Source organism: Lynx rufus, unplaced genomic scaffold (genome assembly GCF_022079265.1).
Source record: "Lynx rufus isolate CCGP_SWC_20201006 ecotype Redwood Valley unplaced genomic scaffold, mLynRuf1.p SCAF_17, whole genome shotgun sequence".
NCBI classification, from domain to species: domain Eukaryota; kingdom Metazoa; phylum Chordata; class Mammalia; order Carnivora; family Felidae; genus Lynx; species Lynx rufus.
This window is the reverse complement of record NW_025814831.1, coordinates 14,086,612-14,107,007: the sequence shown is the minus strand read 5'-3', so window position 1 is coordinate 14,107,007 and position 20,396 is coordinate 14,086,612. Positions and strand designations below refer to the sequence as shown.

General features: G+C 41.0%; 1 protein-coding gene across 4 annotated transcripts in view; it reads right to left on the bottom strand.

Annotated features, from left to right (window-relative positions):
* Positions 1-20,396, bottom strand: part of RPS6KA5 (ribosomal protein S6 kinase A5) — a 179,752-nt gene that overhangs the window by 96,199 nt on the left and 63,157 nt on the right. For 3 of the 4 annotated variants that reach the window (XM_047080216.1, XM_047080217.1, XM_047080218.1), the window contains exon 3: positions 11,304-11,522. In XM_047080216.1, the coding sequence (XP_046936172.1) occupies positions 11,304-11,522 (219 nt within the window). Of the gene's footprint in view, positions 1-11,303; positions 11,523-20,396 lie in introns of those variants that run through there. The other variant, XM_047080219.1, reaches the window with a different exon arrangement.

Here is a 20,396-nt window from a genome sequence, read left to right as displayed (position 1 = left end):
AGGCTACCACACATGCTGGGTGGAGCCCTGTGCCTGGAACATTGTTCCATATCCCCTCCTGTTGCTCACCTAACTTCTATTCTTCCTCTTAAATTACACTTTAAATGTCACTTCTCTGGGAAGGTCTTGCCTGACAACACAGACTAGACTTAGGTGTTTTCACGACTGACTTTCATTAGTGCCCTCTGCAACTCCTTCCGACTACTTGCTTCAACTAAGTACTCAGTTATGTGCTAATTTATTTAATGTCTGTCCCCCTTTTCGATTACAAGGCTCTGAGGGTAGAGAATCTTGTCTAGGTTGTTTGCTACTATTTCCAAGCACTTGGCACGGGGTAAGGAGGCTAATATTTGTAGCATGCATGAAGAGTTTTAGAATTGACAAAATCTTGATACAGTTCACCTCTTGTACCAAAGGGGTCAGTATCCCAAAGAGTCCTCCAGGAAACCTACATAATGAGCTTGAATTTGAAGGCACATATCATCTCTCCTATGAACCATCATTTATTCGTCTACTTTTGAGACCTGCAAGAGTCCCTATGCTTCTAAACTGGCTCAGTATCAGGCCCATGGACTGAGGAAGAAGTCTTCACCCAAAAGTCTGGGTGAAGTTTATGTCTAGAGAAGTAACAAGTTACAGTGTATAAGACTTCTACCAGTGGGCAGCAATTCTAGTACTGTGACACATTAATATGTCCTTGTAGAAAATAATTAAAAATAATTATAAAGTGCCAGATCCTTCACAGTTCCCATTAAAAGAATCTTTTTCTCTATTATGCTAGAATGATGTTCCTCTAATTTAGGTCAAATTTTTTTTTTCATACAAGGGATGCAATTTATGTCTTATTTCAATGACACTTAACTGACACAGATATTTAACAATAGCAAGTAGATTCCGTTTTGTTGTTGTAGGGTTACCGCATCCTCAATAATATTTCCTTCTTGGATTTAGGACAGCACACTCTGTGGTGTGGGTCTGTCTCTGTGTGTGTTTTGGGAAAAGGGGAGGAGATTGGAAGAGAAAGAAGTAGCCTTTAAGCTAGTACATTTGTTTTTTAAAAACAATGAACTAATCTTCAGAACTCGACCTGAAGATCCCCACAAAATTTCCAGGATTCCAGCAACTCCCTATGACAAATTATTCATATTTTTGAGACAATATTTTATGGGGCTCTCATTAACAATACTGTACCGTATATTTGCAAGTTGCTAAGAGAGTAGGTCTTGAAAGTTCTCATCAGAAGAAAAAATATTTGTAACTCTCTGAGGTGATAGGTGTTAACTAACTTAGTGTGGTAATCATTTCACAACATATAAACATATCAAATCATTATGTTGTACATCTTTAATATAATGTTATATGTCAATTACATCTCAGTAAGACTGGGGAAATATGGGATTAACATTAAAGTAAACAGCATCCGCTTTCAATCACAATTATTACTTTCTACGTATTATTTAATTTTTCCATTTCAAAACAAAAAAATAGGTACTCGAAGTCACTTCTAAGTATTTGCAACTTTTTCTGTTCATGCTTTGAGTATACTGTTGAGAAGTCATGCAACAAGAGCATTAATAACATGGAACACGTTCACTTTGTTGAGAAGGAACATACATTGCTAGTTGGTAGAGGATAGTTTCGCTGCTCAGACCCATGCACATCTGATGTGACTTACTGTTGAACGCAGAAACTCTCTGCTGTTCTTAGTTTATGTGCTTCTATTAATAGGTGGAGACACTGAAATCCACTCAAGATACTAAGTTTGATGAGCCTTCAAATGTTACAAAAGACTACAGAAACGACCTACACAGCACTATTTTCCCCTGAGGGTGTACAAGGATATCCATGGGAAGAGTTGGGTCAACTTTTGAAGGCTCTGTTTTGTTTATGGCATCTCATGGAAATCGGCTGGCAGGAGGGGAAGCAGAGCTAACAGACAAAACCAAGGGTGAAATCCTACATCTCCTGTTTTCAAAGGGAGATCTTCTGGTTCTACTTTCACTCTCCACAGATCTTCTTATGTCTGGCAATACTCTGACCTCTAGTCATTTAACCTTTTTAATCTCAAATCCCTTTATTTAGCATTTCTCTCTCATGTTTCCTCTTACGGTGGCACCCTCCAAAGAGCTATCTGCTTTAAGTCCCATATTCTGCCCTTACCACTACTCCCACTGTGCACTATTACTTGGCCTTCTTTTATTTTCTTCCCCTACAAATTTTTCTCTTGCTTCGGATTGGCCTCAAATACATGAACTCCTACACATTCTAGTTCTCATTTCCACCTACTCTTCCTCCTCCAGACCACCCAAATCTCTCTTGATCGCACCTCTTCTTGTCTTGTATCTCAAGTACAGTCTTAATATGATATACCACACATACCTGAAAATAATTTTTTTAATGTCATGCCAAAGTCATCTTCCTTTTTTTTTTTCTTTTGGTTTTAGCTCAACTTTCTAATAGCACTTCTTCATGAATGCATTCCAGCTTATCAAAATCATTATTAAGTTCTGACTAAGACCTCTCTATCAGTGTTGGAAATTAGTCATATTTACTTCAAAGCAAAGAAAAGGAAGTTCCTTCCATTACTGCCTGTTTTACCAAGTACTACAGACTGCAATGTATCATGATCCACTCCAACTGCTACCATCTCGGCAATGTCCTCGCCCTGCAAAGTGTGAGATGATATTAAGACTCAAAAGTGAAACTTTAATGCTTTCAATAACTTCAATTCATATTGAAAGGATGACTCATGATACTGTCTACAAGGCCGGGGTGGCATTCATTATTAACAAAGCTCCTTGGCATCACCTTTATAAAACCCTTTGTGATTTGTTTCTTCACTCTCTTCTTTAGTGTCTTAATTCTACTGATAAATCTGATAGTTTATACAGTCATAAATTAGCTGGTATTTTGACAAAATTACCATTAACAGATCAGAGAATACCAAAAGAAAAATTGTTTTTATAGATTATTTTCCACAGAGAATTCTCTCCCACTGTTAGTTAAAATGAATACAATTTTAAGAGACAGAGAGAGAGAGAGAGAGAACAAGAATAGATTAAAATATTTTTATATTTCTTGTTATAACCATACAGAGAGAGGTACAAAGAAAGTTATAAAAGGAAGTACGTATGGTTTGCATGTTATAAGACTTGGAAAGACTAAATAATTATATAACGGAGAAAACCCATTAAATCCATATGATACCATTAGATGTAAATTGCAACAGAGCCTAAGAAGATATTCACGATGTAGAATTAAAAAAAAAAAAAAACCCACAGAAATGCGACTTCCAACAGATGGAGTATACAGGAGTAGTCAACAAATTACAGCCCAGGAGACAAGTCTAGTCACTGCTACTGAGCCCTAAGGTAGAAGACAGTAAAACAACAGAAATGAATGGAAGACAATTACAACTAAACCAGGTGTATTGTAGGAAACAATCATACCTACGCAGTTCTGACAGAAACACTATACTCCATATCTGGCAAGTGTCAAGGGTAAGCATCTGTCAAGATAATACTAACGTTACAATAATCTTATCGTTTGGAGAAGCCTGTGCCAATCAGGCAAATTTTATCCCAAGGGAAGGAGACTGGTCAAGAAATGCCCAGTGAGCCATGAATCCGAGGAGGAATGGGACAGCAACCTAGTTGTGGGTATCCACGTCAGCTCCCAACACATCCTAAAGAACAGCAAGAATGGTAATAAATCTCATAACCTGTTCCTTCAGCAAAACTTAGAGACAAACCAGTCAGTGTGCCATGAGCAGGCTGAGAAAGAATAGGACGGGACACAAGTACCATGGAGGGGGTAAGAAAATGCAGTCAGACAGCAGGTATAAAATTAATGTACAAAGACTGTCAGCTCTCAGCTAGAAGATACAGTAGAAGAGAAGACCCCATTTACAATGGTGACACGTGGCAGATTATCTAAGATTAACTTAAGAAATGTGGGTGGGAGGAAAATGAGAAACGCTCCTGTAGGTCTCAGAATTCAACACATGAGAAAAGACATACCGTGTTCTTAAGCAGGAATAACCCGTATCATAAAAATGTCAATTCTCCCTAAATTTGTTTTAATTTAAAACGATCCCAATAAAAACACCCTAACAAGCTCAACACCCATACAGAACTCAACAATTTGATTCTAAAGTTCATGTTGAAAAATAAACAAACGTGATGGCCCCCCAAAAGGTTCTGAGGACCAGCCTTGCCAGGTATTAAAGCACACTGTAGAACTCGGATAAACTAAAATAGCATGATTATGGCCGGTGATTCAACAAACCAAACAGAGCAGAGAATCAAGAAATAGACCCTGATGTATATGAGAATTTAAAATATGGGAAAGGCAGAGCCTCGGGTCATTGGAAATTTGGACTTTTTTTACTAAATGGTACTGAGAAAACCAGTAGTCATATGAAAAAGATTAGGTTGGATACTTATTTTATGTTATACCCAAAGAAAAATGCTCCATGTATCAAAGTACTCAATCCAAAAAATAAAACTATATAAGCACTGGAAAAAAACATCACTGAGTTCTTTTATAACCCTCAAATTTGAGGAGATCTTTTATGAGGATTTTTATGACTGAAAATCTGTAAGCCATAAAAATAGTTTTAAAATAAATTCCACTACACATAAATTTAAATTGTTTACCTGGTAAAAACATCGTAAAGTCAAGAGGCAAATGGAAAGCAGGGGAATTTTTACAATGCATATTGCAAATGGTTCCTCTCTCTAAGAGCTCCTCAAAAATTAAGAAAAAAATGAGCAAAGGGTACAAATGATTTTCAGAAAAAAACCCCAGATGACCTTTAAAACATAAGCAAAGATGTTCACTGTCACTAACAAGACCGTACATTAGCTCTATACTGAGATGCAACTCCTCGCCTGTGAGACCAGGAAACACCCACGAGTTCAATCGTGCTCCACAGACAAACAGGCACTCGAGGACAATGCTGGTGGGAGTATAAAATGATGCAACTGCTATGGAAGGGTATATGCAAAATACAGACCTAGAAAGCCTATGGTTTTTTCCTACGCAAGTGGGAAATTACATGTGCAAAGTTGTATCTGAAGCCTCAAAATAAGATTAGAACCAGCCCAAAGATCCAGTCATACAGAACTGGTTGTGTACACCATAGAACAGAATGGCATTGCTACAAAGGAAATTTAAAAGAATGAGATTTTTTTTTTTTATGATTTTAGTTTTAAGTAATCTCCACACCCAATGTGGGGCTCGGACCTACAACCCCAAGATCAAGAGTCACATGCTCTACCGACTGAGCCAGCCAGGCATCCCAAGAATGAGAAGATCTTTATGAACGTATGCAGGGTGAGCTCTAGGACACACTTGTAAGTGAAAAAGAGAACAATCAGAACAGTACACGGGACAAGCTACCTCTGGTTATGACTGTTGGTAGTTGATATCAGGCACCCTGAAATACAGGCCTACTGGAGTTTGCTTTTTAACGTCTCGCTTTGAATGCAGACAGTTAAAGGAAATGATTCTTGCCTTTCCGTTAGAAACCGTGTCTCAGGGTAACCAAAGAATTACAGTGGATGACAGAAAGCCACACTTGACGAAAGAATGCCAGCCAATAAACATAGAAGAAATGATAGACGTAGAAAATCACCACTTTGCAACTCATAATTCGTTGATTTTAGCAAGTAATTATCAAGTATTAATTGTTAAAACCATATAGTGCCAAAACATCATGCAAATTATTTTCACTAATAAGGAAAAAACATAATTCTGTTATAAAGGGATCAGACTGTCATCTCTCTTAGTCTTCACATTACTAACAACCAGATAATGGGTTTCTCCTGATGCGATACAATATGAAACATGCAACACCACCTACGATTTATTCCAGCTAAAATAGTGAACGTCAATCTATCAAGACCAGATCTAACTTCCCAACTACTAGAATTCAGTAGAGAGAGGGATAAGCTAAAAGATACTACAAGATAATTTCTCAGACCAGTAAGCCATGGATACAAAAAAGGGTAGGTTCCAGATTAAGAGACTTCAAGGACATAACAACCAAGTACATGTTCCTGGACTGGATCCTGGTTTGGACGAATCAGCTGAAAAAGATACTATGTGACAATTAGTGAAATGTGAATATGGCCTTGTGTGGTAGATGGCCACCAATTATTTGTAGTCCCCTCATCAGGAAGTGAGGTCTTTGGCGAGCATGTGAACAGGGACCCTCCTGCACTGTGGGTAGGAATGCGCCCTGGTGCAGCCACTGTGGAAGACAGTATGGAGGTTCCTCAAAAACTAAAAATGGAACTACCATATGATCCAGCAACTGCATTCTGGGTATTTTTCTGAAGGAAATGAAAACACTAACTTCAAAAGATATATGCTCTCCTCCTGTGTTCACTGCATCATTATACTTACAATAGCCAAGATATCGAAATAACCTAAGCGTCCATCAATGAATGAATAAAGAAAATGTGGTATACATACACAGTGGAGTATTATTCAGCCATAAAAAAGAATGAAATCATGGCATTTGTGACAACATGAATGGACCTTGAGGGCATTATGCTAAGTGAGATAAATCAGAGACAGAAAGACAAATATCATATGATCTTACTTATATGCCGAACCTTAAAAAAGAAACAAAAGACAAACAGAAACCAAGCTTATAAATAGAACACTTAGGTGGTTGCCAGAGGCAGGGATGAGGATTAGTAGGTGACATGAGTGATGAGAGTCAAAAGGTACAAACTTTTTGGGGCGCCTGGGTGGCTCAGTTGGTTAAGCGACCAACTCTTGATTTTGGCTCAGGTCATGATCTCACACTTCGTGAGTTCAAGCCCTGCGTCAGGCTCTGTGCTGATGGTGTGGAGCCTGCTTGGGAATTTCTCTCTCCCCCTCTCTCTCTGCCCCTTCAGAGCTCTCTCTCTCTCTCTCTCCCTCTTTCAAAATAAATAAATATACATTTTTAAAAAAAGGTACAAACTTTCAGTTACAAAACAGGTCATGGAGATGTCATGTACAGCAGGGCAACTAGAGTTAGTAATATTGTGTTGCATATTTGAAAGTTGCTGAGAGAGTACATCTTCAAAGTTCTCATCATAACAAAATTCTGTAACTACGTGTACTGAGGGACATTAACCAGATATACTGTGGTGATCATTTTGCAATATATACAAATACCAAATCATTATGCTGTATACCTAAGACTAATATAATGCTGTATGTCTATTAGATCTTAATTTAAAAAAAAAAACAAAAAACTAAAAAAAAGGTGGAAGGGAGTTTATTTCTCTACCCATCAAATCCAGGCTGGTCTCAGGTCAAAGGGGAGGCTGCATGAGTTCTAGAGCCTGGCCTTGGGAGGCCTTGCAGCCTCTACCTTTGCCCTCTCGGCGGCTGCCCTGAGGCTGCTGTGCTAGGAAGAAACTGATCTACTACCCTGGAGGACGACAGGCCACGCAGAGAAGAGAGGTGCCCGAGACAACTGCCAGCACTCGCTTTCGGACACGAGAATGTAACCATCTTGGCAGTTTAAGGCCAGCCAACCCTGCAGCTAGCTGAGCACCATCCCACGAGCAGGTCTGGGCTCCACCGGCAGAGCTCCGCCCGGCCAACCCACAAAATGACGAGAAAACAAATCCTTGCTGAAGCAACTACTCTGTAGAGCGGTTTGTTATATGCACAATACATCACTGGTACCACTGGGTATTAAATGAAGTGAAATTTTATTAACCAGGAAAAGCAGGCATCATCAGCTGAAGAAAGGATGTTGGGTGCAAACCGAAGGTAGCACGGGACCACCTCATCTGACAAAACGTGCCTGCATGCGGACACATGGACAAAAAGATCTAGGATACACATACTAAGTAATAACCGAGCGATATAGAATGAGGTAAACTCCCAGTAGTGAAAAGGTTTTCTTATTTTTGCTTTCTGACATCTTTTATTTCTTATTTTTGCTTTTCCGTATTTTCCATATGCATATATGTGCTTTTACAGTAATAAATAGTTTTAAAAATATATTATTTTTTTTTAAAAAAGGTCTATAATATTTACTTCAGACAAAAAGGTCAGCTGGGCAGGCATCTGGGTGGCTCAGCTGGTTAAGCATCCGGCTTCGGCCCAGGTCATGATCTCACGGTGCACAAGCCCACGCTGGGCTCCCTGCTGTCAGTGCTCAGCCCACTTTGGATCCTCCATTCCACGCCCCCATCACTGCCCCTTCCCCACTCATGTGCTTTCTCTCTCTCAAAAATAATAAATTTTAAAAAATTAAAAAAAAAAAAAAAAAAAAGGTCAGCTAGGTCCCTGAAGAGCTCAACATGAAAATTCTTGCTATCTCTAATCTATAAACTTAACAGATAGTTATGGGCTGAACTATGTCCTCCCTGCCTGCCCTAAATTAATATATTGAAGCCCTAACCCCCACTACCTCAGAACGTGACTGTATTTGGGGACAGGGTCTTCAAAGGTAATTAAATTACTAAAATGAGGCATTCGGGGTGGGCCCTAATCCAATCAGATTCGTATCCTTATAAGAGGACTATTGAACACATAAAGCAACATCGGGTGTGATGCACAGAGAGGGGACTGTTGGAAGAGGCAGCAAGAGGACGGCCATCTGCCAGCCATGGAGAGAGGCCTGGAACAGACTTTCCTAATGGCCCTCAGAGGAAACCAACCCTACCGGCACCTTGATCTGGGACTTCCAGCCGCCACAACAGTGAGGAAAACAGATGTCTGTTGTTTCAGCCCCCTGTCTGTGGTATTTTGTTACAGCAGCTCAAAGGGACTAAGATGAGGACTAAGTGTATAGCACAACATTTGGAAAACTGGCCTAGTGTGCATTCTAAGCATTGCAAACTGAACCATAAAAACAGTTGATAATAAAGCCTTGCTCAAAGATTCTGCAAAGTTTTGATTTTAAAGCCAAAAAAACAACTATTAACATGCACAATGAGAAATTATGTTAAATACATCAACACAGAGAGGAAGTAGAGGGCATGCGTTCCAAAGGTACTGCCTCACTCATGATGGAGCCAGCGTGCTATTCTAGTCCACATTCTACTCCTGAGATGGCTCGAGAAACAGGTTTTCTTGTTTTCTTCTGTATTTATTTATGGGCCACTAACAAAGAGCAAAATTAATGGAGAACCAACAGCTAAAAAGCAATACTATTAAAGACTATTGTTTTGTTTTCCTTTGTTTTTAAATGTTTATTTTTGAGAAAGACAGAGTGCAAGGGAGAGAATCCGAAGCAGGCTCCAGGCTCCGAGCTGTCGGCACAGAGCCCAACATGGGGCTTGAACCCACGAACTGTGAGATCATGACCTGAGCCGAAGTCAGACGCTTAACGAACAGAGCCACCCCGGGCACCCCAAGACTATTGTTTTTTAATCAAATACAAAATCGTCCATTCATCTACTTCTAAATTAAAAACATGATTTACCAAACTACACGATTTACAATAAACAGTAAAAGAAAAGACCAAGTCCAGTTATGGTGCGAGAACAGGAAGAAGAGGAGCGGAAGAGAAAAGCTGCTCTGCGGTGGTGCAGAGTCTGGGAGTGTGGCTGCTTGCCACGTCAGGCTCACACTACTTACATGATCTTAGGCGCATGATTTCACTTTGATGAGCCGGCTCTTTATAAGGGGAGAAGCTTAAACAAGATAATTACTTCTCAAGCAGTGTTCATGGACTTCCTAAAGCTTCCCTGGAGATTCTTGTAGGGTGGGTATAGAAATAAACTGGCAGGACTTTGTGCCCTTGGGCTCAGATTCAAGCAGGGGTACTCATTTCTATTTGTTTTCCATTTGAATGTTTGCGTCGTCACTTGAGGGAAGAGTTCTCCTGCCATAAGTGTTCAAAATCATTGTACGAAAGTGCTCTGTGCCATATACCTGGGATACTCCGGGAATACGTATTTAAGAATCAGTAAGTAACAAAGCTGAGCAGGGAGACCCAGGAGGCAGAAAGAAGAGCCAAATGATAACTGACTTGCAGGAACACCGGGTAGATGATGATGGTAACAGGGGACCCTGACAGGGCAAGGGAGAGTGTGACCTCTACGTATACAAGATTTAGGACTGTTAGTTGACGGTAAGCATTCCAAACTGAGCCTGAAGTGTAACTTCATGACTCAAAAAGTGAATGCAACTTTAGGCGTCATTGATAAAAGTATAATTTCCAAAATAAAGGCATTTGACAAAATTGTCAAATATATATTTAAGAACCTACCTGTCTGTACTACCAATAATCAAAGAGTATAGGCAGCACTGTTTGGCGGACTTTGAAATGAGTCAGACCCGAGTTCCAATCTTCATTCTCAAGTTTACACAAGATATGTAACTTCAGGAGATACAGCTTCTAGAACCATCAACATCACTAATGAGGGGATTCTAGCGGCACTGTCGTGAAGGGCTAGTGATCACCATGGATAATACTTGGCACGTAGCATGGTGCAGGCACACCATTCACACTCAAGAAATAGGTGACACTTACAGAGCACGATGTGGACTTCTATCTCCTCTAACCCTCAGAACAGTTCGAGAACCAGGGGAGCATAGCACATAAATGCAAATTATCACAAGGGTGGGACTAAAGTGGAACAGATGAAATAGTCAATGAGGACAGAGTACAGCATCACCATTTATCATTAGGAGAACAGAAAACGCTGCGACTTTCCCGCGAGGCAATCTGGTAACGTGTAACAGAGGACATTTCCAAAGTTCATACATGATGGGCCAACTCTGGGAAAGGAAAGGATTCAGAAAGTGTCTGTGGGTAGAAATGAGAGTGCCCCCATTGACTGGCTGGTGAGCATCTCCTTTAAATGCAGATTTTTCACCAAAAAAGCAAAGCATCTCCAAGAATAGAAGTCTCCCTTTTATCTTTTTCCCCAACTACCAGTTTCCACAAATATCCCTTTTTCAGCCCGAAAGTGGAAAGCTCCTGAGAACTCCTGAGGCAGAAACTGTGGCCCATGTCACCATTCCAGTCCTCACATTTGAGTGGAAGCACAATGCCCAGGGAAGCAGACCCCGCCTAATGACTCAAGTATTCCTTAAGACCAATAAAGGAACGTGGAATAGAAGTATATAAACCCCTTCAGGGTGGGAGGTCCCAAATCCAGAACAACTCATGGTGTTCAAGGAACTGCCGTCACAGAAAGAATGAGAGTCAAACCGTTTCATTTCTTCTAAGTCTGAAGGAGGCGGTCCTTTGAGTTCATTGCGACTCAAGACCCAAGGGAAAAAGTGTTCTGGTAAAAAGAACAACTGACAACCAAGGGCCAATGGACACTTACCTAAAATGAGATGAAGTTTGGTTTCTGTCTGGAAAGCATAGTGCAACGTCACCAAAAATGCTGACTGCCTGATGTGCTCCAGGACTTGCCGCTCTGTCCTTGTGTGCTCTGTGGTTTTGGCCTTTTGAACTATCGTTGCCTTTTTCAGTACTTTCATGGCATACAGCTTTCCAGTATCGTGACCGCTGATTTTACGAACCAGAAATACTTTTCCATAAGCTGAAAATGAAAAGAAAAAAGAAAAAGAATGAAAATACTACACAGAACGGTAATCTATTGGCAGGTGAAAGTTACGAGATGCGCGACGAACTTTCCTTGATGAAAAAGTACCTTCATTGCAGTTTCAAATAAAACAGCTTTGACAGATTTCTTTCGTTGTAGGCCAAATATATTTCTAGGTCTAAACCTTGGTATTTACATATTTCACCACTGCTGACAGCGTTATGTTTTCACTCTTTTACTGGTATTTTCTCCTCAATATTTTTAGCTGTAGGGAACTAGCTGCTATTATGGTCAATTAACCACAATCTGATTCTGGAACAACTAGGACATTTTAGACATCAGATAAAATCTTCAGGTTTTGCTGCTGATGTAAACAAATGACAACAGTTCTTAAGAATCTCATACACATAGAAACCTAGCACCTCGACTCTCCCTCTATATTTAATAAAAAAACTAAAGAAACATAAGCTGACATTATATAAACAAAAGAGATCTTCAGACTTAGAAAACACTAAAATACCTTAACTTGTAAGCATCCTGACAGAAAGCCCCTTTACAGCTTTGGGCAGTAATTCATGGCTCAGTAGGTCAACCTCAAAAAGTTTTCCCTAAGGGCTCAGTTGGACAAATCCTGTGTGTGGTGCCACTCCCCCAGATGGAGGAACTGGGGCCGAATGCGCAGGTATCTGCATTTATTTCCCTAGAGAAAGGCGAAGAGGGCAGGAAGGGGTAGGAGGAGGAGGGTGAAGGAAAGGCAGACAAAAACACTGTGAGAGGGAAGGGGTAGGTCCCCAGTGCATCTCTACAGTGTATTAAAATTCTCTTTCCTTTGAAACACCTCCTGGGTGGGTAAGCCCAGTCCCACTTTTGAAGTTCAGCACTTTATTTATTTATCTTCAGAGAGAAAGAGCACAAGCAGGGGAAGAACAGAGAGAGAGGGAGAAAGAGAGAGAGAGAGAGAGAGAGAGGGAATCCCAAGTGGGCTCCGTACCATCAGAGCAGAGCCCAATGCAGGGCTTGAACTCACCAACCGTGAGATCATGACGTGAGCTGAGGTAAAGAGTCGGACACTTAACCGACAGTGCCACCCAGGCGCCCCAAGTTTGATACTTTCATCAGACCGTTCTGGAGTTAGTCTGAGTTCTGACCCAGACCTTCCCTCCAGGGCCTCCCTGCACCCTGCCCACACCTCTCCGGTATTTAGCCCATAATTCTGTTCTGATCCACTCACTAGTGTGAGAGCGCTTAAAGGGAGGGGCTCCTGTATACTCCACGTTATTCAGGTCAGTCCTTCGAGAAGTAAATTAGTACCAACACATGACAGACATATACATATGGATTGGTGAAAGGCTGGAATACTCCTGAGGAGGACGCTTTCTAAGGAACTTGCTTATGCCAGGCTCTGTGCTGAACACATTCCACACACTGGTTCACTTAATCCTCGGAACAGCTAGTGAAGGTGGTACTTTTAGTAATTGCAAGCTACAGATAAGAAACGGGTTCCAGGACCGTAAGGAACTGGCCAAAAGACTTGGGTAAGCGGTGGCAGAATGGATACAAACTTCAGGGACCATGCTTTAGGCTGAAAATGAATTTAAGAGATGATTCTTCGCAAATACTAGAAATCAGATGCTCTGGTTTTAGTAAAATCACTACCATAATCATACTGAACACATTCTGGAATACAGAGAAAGTGCATAAAGGGTTTGTGTCCTACCCCATTGTAAATAAAATGATCACAGACTGAAATTTTAGTGAGGTAGAGGTGAACAAAAAAAAACAAAATGACAACTTTCCGAAGCTAACAAATTAACCTAAAGTATAAAAATGAAAAAAGCTCATCTATTCCAGAAGCCCTGCCAGGAAGCTGGAAAATATTCTGATGAAGCGTGCTATATCTTCCACAGAGTCAGCCATGACAGAAACTCGGGAGGAAGTCAAGTCCTCTACAAGTATGGGGCTTTTGTGTTCCCTACACACACAGCACCCGCCCAGACCCCCCCGTTCTCTGAGACTCCCGTCTCCAGAATGCTCCGGTCCTTAGAAATTATGTGTGCTGTCCAACAAAGCAAATCTTCCCAAGACATCACTGAAAGATGGCTGTTCAGCTTATAGGTAGCTAGTCTTTCAGCCTAAGTGTTGACCGTGTGGCTGACAGACGGTAGGGTGTTAGCACTTAACATCTGAGTACTTGCCAGGCACTGTAGAGGTATATTAACTCATTCAATTCCTACATCATCCCTGTAAGTAGGGGAGAAGGATTACCACACTGAGAAACTGAAGCATCGAAGACCACACTTGCCCACCTGGCCCTGCGTCCCACACGCTTAGCTCTGCTCCATCCGCCTCCCTTCAGTGGACGACCTCACAGGCAAATAAATAGGGAGTGAGACATTAAACAGAAGTCACGATAGAAGTAAGGTGGGTTTTTGGTGTGATGGACACGGGGCCGTTAACTTTTATGAGGAGAAAGTCTTGCAAAGTAGCCTATTTTATTGGTGGGGAGAAGGGATGGAAATATTAGAAAATGTTCCTTTTATCGAGTGGACACAGACCTTTTTTAATAATATTTATCTGTTGGTCCTTCTATACCTTCTGGACTTACAAAAAGAGTATTACCCTTCCCTGTAAGATCATTTTTTTAAATACTTAAAAACACTACCATGCCATCTCACCTATGCAAAATGTCCTTAGTCCCTAAGCCAAACTTAAAGTAAATGATTTTGAGACTTCTCACCACTAGGAGGTTCCACTGACGTACTCTGTGAGTTACAAATATTTTTTCTTTGATTTCTTTCCTATTACTTTAACTCTTAAAAAAATTTTTTTTAAATGTTTATTTTTGAGTGAGAGAGAGAGAGAGCAAGCAAGGGAGGGGCAGAGAGAGAGGAAGACACAGAATCCAAAGTAGGCTCCAGGCTCGGAGCTGTCAGCACAGAGCCTGACGCGGGGCTTGAACTCACGGACCATGAGATCATGACCTGAGCCGAAGTCGGCCGCTTAACCGACTGAGCCACCCAGGCTCCCCTCTTTCCTGTTACTTTAAAACTATGTTCTATTATATTGGGGAGCCTGGGTGGCTCAGTCAGTTAAGCGTCTGACTTCGGCTCAGCTCATGATCTCATGGTCTGTGAGTTTGAGCCCTGTATCAGGCTCTGTGCTGACAGCTGGGAGCCTGGAGCCTGCTTCGGATTCTGTGTCTCCCTCTCTCTCTCTCTCTGCCCCTCCCTCACTCATGCTCTGTCTCTCTCTGTCTCTAAAAAATGAATAAATGTTAAAAAATTTTTTAGAAAGTCCTATTATGCTAAATATGAGGTAGCACAGGATGCTAATGTATGTGGTCAAATAATATAAAATCATCCTGCTGCTACATTATATACTAACTGTCAAATAGTAAACAGCCATCCACCTTGCCATGTGATGAGATCCAGAAGCTTACCAATAACATAAGCTAAAGACTGCATATATCCTGCCAATACAATTATTTTCCCTATCAGAAAGCGTCAGGGAAAAGAAAGAAGGATAAAGCTTACAAATCTTCTGTTTTTACTTTTACAGTTGCCACGATTAACTAAGGCTACAGTACTTTTATCACATAGTAAGTGCCAAAGGTGTTTATGTCAACAAAATTCAACAAGTGCCTTACAACATTCCACACAACAAACATTTCAGACAAGTAGGATCCTAGGAGCAGGATGCCTAACTAAAACATAGTTGTGTCCAAACAGCCTTGTTTTTGAAGCACCCATAAGGCTGCTTGTCACACTGCAGAGGGGAAGAAAACCCAGTCGCTACGCCCTCCCTGGGTAAACTGGGTTGCAGATGAGTACAGAGAGAGAAAGTAAAGCAGCCCTTCTGGTGAACAGTACCATCCACTCCAGAACCACCTACATGCATTCCAGTGTCTGAAGAGGGGACACGAAAAGTGGAGTTGATGGAAGTATTGTATCCTTTTAGTTCGTAACCAGATGAATGACTGCTTGCCTTCTAGTGCAGCCAACAACTAACTGGCTTTCATTCGGTAAGTGGTGTGCCGACCTCGTTAAAGAATTCCTATTCTGAAAGCATCGTCTGGAACCTGCAAAGGCTACCAATGCTGACAACCCTCCTGGCCATAAAAAATGAACAGTACTTCCTGCTCACATGGAGCCCCTAAAATGGATGTTTGGCCACACATCCGGATTTGCTGCTTAGGTAGAGACTAAGCTTCCTGCTTCAGCATGACTCTAATTTTCACATCGACACGCAATGGTTTCAAAGGCTTTATGAGCAATCCTCACGGAAGTCTTGTGTACTGCTGTGAATCTTATCAATTTCATTAGCATCAGCGCCTCTTCAAGATACTCTGTCAAGAAATGTGAGAAAAAGAGGGCACGGAGTTCACTGGGTTTCCAGAGGACCAGTCTAACGGCGCTTGACGGAGAGGTAGAGGTTCTACTTCTTTTGAGACTGAAGGAAAGTCAATTCTAAGAATGCATGACAAGAAGGATTAGTTCCTGACTTTAGCTTGATAGACATCTGGGACCAAATGAAGGAAGTAAATTCTTCAATTCTAGGCCCAACAGACGCCATTTTGGGTTCTGCTTAAGACCGGAGTGCTCTTCAAGCAGCCATTTCAGAGGAGAGAACTGGATCAAGACACATAAGTAAACTTCTCCACAAAGCTGGAGAAAGAACTCCACAGCTGGGAGGAAACCAGCTCTCTTATGAAGGTTAGTTCTGTTCAAAGTGAAATGCGGATTTAGAATTCTATCCTCGCTGACACAGACAGCAGTGTTGGCAAACCTTGTTGACAACGATCTCAATAGCTTGAGGATAAAGCAAATAATATAAAATGAACTAAAACCAAGCACCACGGGGAAATGTCTAGTTCCTTGGAGTACGTCTCAGTTTGCTTTTCCAAGTGCGGGAATCTTACTCCACTTGCCACGATTAGTATTATCAATCAGGTGTTTAGTGCTTGTTGTCATAATAAAGAAAAGTTAAAAGTGACTGACGGTTTGAAAACAAGATGACATTCATGCTGCCATATCAAAAGCCACCACACAATTTCAACTACATTTTCAAGCTAAACAAAAGCAGCCTTCTTGCTGAAATTTATTTTGAGCATAACTGAACCGATCTTTTTGCTTTATTTGTAAAATGTGAATTCATTAAAAAGTTTTAGGAAGTAGCATCTAATCTCATGATAATGAGATCACAATTTGTTAAAAAATATTTTTACAGTCTGTAAAAGCAATCACTTTACAACGCCATACAATTAAATGCATGCAAAATGTGCATATGTTTACATGCATTATTCTGGAGGAAGAGTTAGTTAGGAGCCATTGTTCTAGAAGGTCTCTGGTTTATTTACTTAATTGCAGTCCTCACCTAGGACATGCCGCTCTCACTGGGACCCAAATGGCTCAAGCACTGTGAGATCACTGTTTCCCAATTTTTACTAATGCTATTGAAAACTGTGTGCCTTGTACACACTGCTTATCAGTTATGCCACACTTTGGGTTCATACCAAACTCCTAGCAGAAACTACTGTACTTGAACCATGGCTTTTAAAAAACTGCATGGCAGAAATTGTTAGCGACTTCCACTTGGACCAGGAATACGCCCCCCTTTTCCTCTGTACAACACACTGCTGCACACTGACTGCCTAGGACGGGTTCACCCATGCGTTTCTGTCTCCATGTAGCTCAGCTGTCTGCTTCACACCAACTCGTGGATACTCACTCGTGGCCTCACCCATTTACTCCTGTTATTGTTATTATATAATTTAACTACATGTTACATAAACCACTGAAATGTAAATGTGAAAGAAAAATGAGGTTGAATACTTTGGAAGAACTGGATAGAAGCAAGACACTTAAAAAAAAAAAAAGGAACTGCTGAAAAGCTAGGTGTGGGTGGAACACTATAAAAGGCTTGGGGGAAAACTGTGGAAATCTAGAAGGATTCTGGACTCAGAGTATTTCAAATGCTGCTGGTTCCCACTCTGCTTTGAAGAATCCGAAACTTAATTTTAGATGATGCACTACAAGCATCACTACAAGTGATTTATACAAAATAAACTATTGTTTAAGAAATTATTCTCGGGGCGCCTGGGTGGCTCAGTTAAGTGTCTGACTCTTGGTTTCGCGTCAGGTCATGATCTTGCGGTCTGTGAGTTCAAGTCCCACATGGGACTCTGCGCTGACAGCGTGGAGCCTGCTTGGGATTCTCTCTCTTTCCCTCTGCCCCTCCCCTGCTCGTGCTCTCTCTCTCTCTCTCTCAAAATAAATAAACTTTAGAAAAAAGTTTAAAAAAAATTATTCTCAAAGAAAAGGTCCCATGCCTACATCCAAAGACTGGCAAGTGGGGGTACCTGACTGGCTCAATCTGTAGAGCATCTGACTCTTGATCTCAGGGTGGTGAGTTCAAGCCCCATGCTGGGCATGGAGCCTACATAACAAACAACCACAAAGACTGGCCTCACTGGCAGATGAATATATATTTATCTATTTTAAGTGAAATTAATATGTTCAAAGCACATATTTATATATATCCTTTTAAAGTGATTTTCCACTTCAACCGTTTTTTTTGATTAACAAGTACCAGTCATGTCATTACGAGAGAGGATCTTGTTCATTGGTGTTGGAACCCAACCGTCTCTCCTCCTTCCAGATTAGTGGAATCTCGTTAAAGGGTGACTCGGCCATCAACCACACTAACTATGGCTCCAGCTTGCTTTCATCCTCAACCTGGCAAGCACAGCTTTTGTGGTACCATCTAAATTGCTGATAAAAAATATAACCCTTCTGGCTCAAATCAGTTGATGTCCAATTGCCCTTAAGATAAGGAGAATACTTAATATAATTAAATTATCTGGCGTCCACCTCCCTCTTTCACCCTTCTGTCTCATTTAGCAGACTCTTTCAGACCTCCAGCCTTTTCTGACTTCTCCGACTAGCACAGTTCCTCAAATTTTATGCTCTCATAACCACCATGCATTCTTTGTCACAGAAATGATCAGAAACATGACTTTTCACTGATCTGTGTGACTGCTTCACTGTCCACTTCCACAGGACTGGAAATTCCACGAAATCATACACTGTGATTTGACTCCTTGTATCATCAGCAAGTAACTGGAGACTCAATGCTAAGTGCATGAAAAAAAAGAACAAACAAGCTAGCAAACAGGAGCAGACCAAAGAAAGAGCTCCGTAGCGTATAGCCAAATACCCTCTTCTCGGCTGATAATTTTGCTCTAAAGTTGAAGCTGAGTCTTTAACAAAAGAAACCAGTAATGCAGACCAGTGGTACCGAGCTACCCCCAGCCAACTCTTTCCCTCGGAGGAAGGAACAATCAGCTTTCGTGAAGCAATCCCTTTTAATTTGGGTATTAAATTTGATTCCTGGCAACATTCCCTGGTGAAAGTGAACTCAGGAAACTTAGGAGCCACCGTTCTAGAGCAGGAAAATGTCTTAACATAGTCCATTTATGGCCACTGCATTATGATCTGCCACAATCACTGAAGAACGAATCACAATGCCTGGCCACATCCCTTTCTCAGATATAATTTAATCTGGGGAAAAATTTCTGTCTTTCCACATGTGATATGTCCTGGCACTGACCAGCAGGCCACCTGCCTTCCCTTCCTCCTTCCACTGTACAACTTCACTGACCCCAAGACAACATTGTCAGGAATGGAACCAAACAAGAAATACACTCATGGAATTCTGAATTTCACTTGTCCTGCCCTTGGAAACGAGATCCTTGTCAATAGGCGAGTGGAACGTACGTGGTGAGTAATGCCAGAGTGGTGTGTATGAAGCCCCAGAAAACCCACCATCATCCATGTCAGAGAAATAGCCATTTCAGTGTTCTTACAGCACAATCAGCCACAAAAACACACACTCACGAGTCCAACCGACTAACCGTAATTTGGTACTTCTAAAAGATCCATCTGAAACATCTGATTAATTAGACCTTAGCATCAAAAAGAAACATTATTGTCCAAAAGACAATGTTTTTCCAATAATATTGACACATCTTCTGTCAAAGATGCTGTTCTCATGAAATCATTTAATGTTCATGATATAGGAACCATTTGATAACTTCAGCACTTGTTAAGTCTCTCTAGGCCAGTTTTTGGGGGCACCTGGTGGCTCAGTCGGTTAAGCATCCAACTTTTGATCTCATGGTTCATGGGATCAAGCCCTACATTGGGTTCTGCACTGATGGCACGGAGTCTGCTTGGGATTCTCTCTCTCCTTCTCTGTCCTTTCCCTGCTTGTGCGCGCTCTCTCTCTCTCTCAAAATAAATAAATAAATAAATAAACAAACAAACAAACAAACAAACTTCAAAAAAAAAAAAAGTCTCTTTAGACTGTTTTTTCCAAACAGTGGGCAGTGGTATCAATTAGTGGGTCTAAACAGCATTTAAAAAAAATAAGAGAAACAAATACACTAAAAGTGTTTCATGAAACCCGTGCTTCCTCTTTATAAATGCATGCCCACGTGTATGTATATATGAATGTAAACAAATCTGAGCACACGGGAGGGGAAAAGAGAGGGGAGTACAGAGCAGCAGCTAAACACAAAGACTCTGCCAGATTGCCTGAGGCTGAACCCTACATATGGTATTTAGTAACTGTATGACCTTGGGTAGAACAGTTAAGATAACAGTGTCTCAATTTCCACATTAGGGAGGGTAATAGTTCCTACATCTTACTTTCTGTTCCAGGGATTAAATAAATTAATGTAAGCATCCTGGCAGATAACAAACACTATAGAAGTATTAGTGGAAGAAAAGTGTGTGTGTGTGTGTGTGTATACAGACATAACATAAATACACATACTGAGTTGCAATATAAAAACGTGCTTATTTCGTCCTA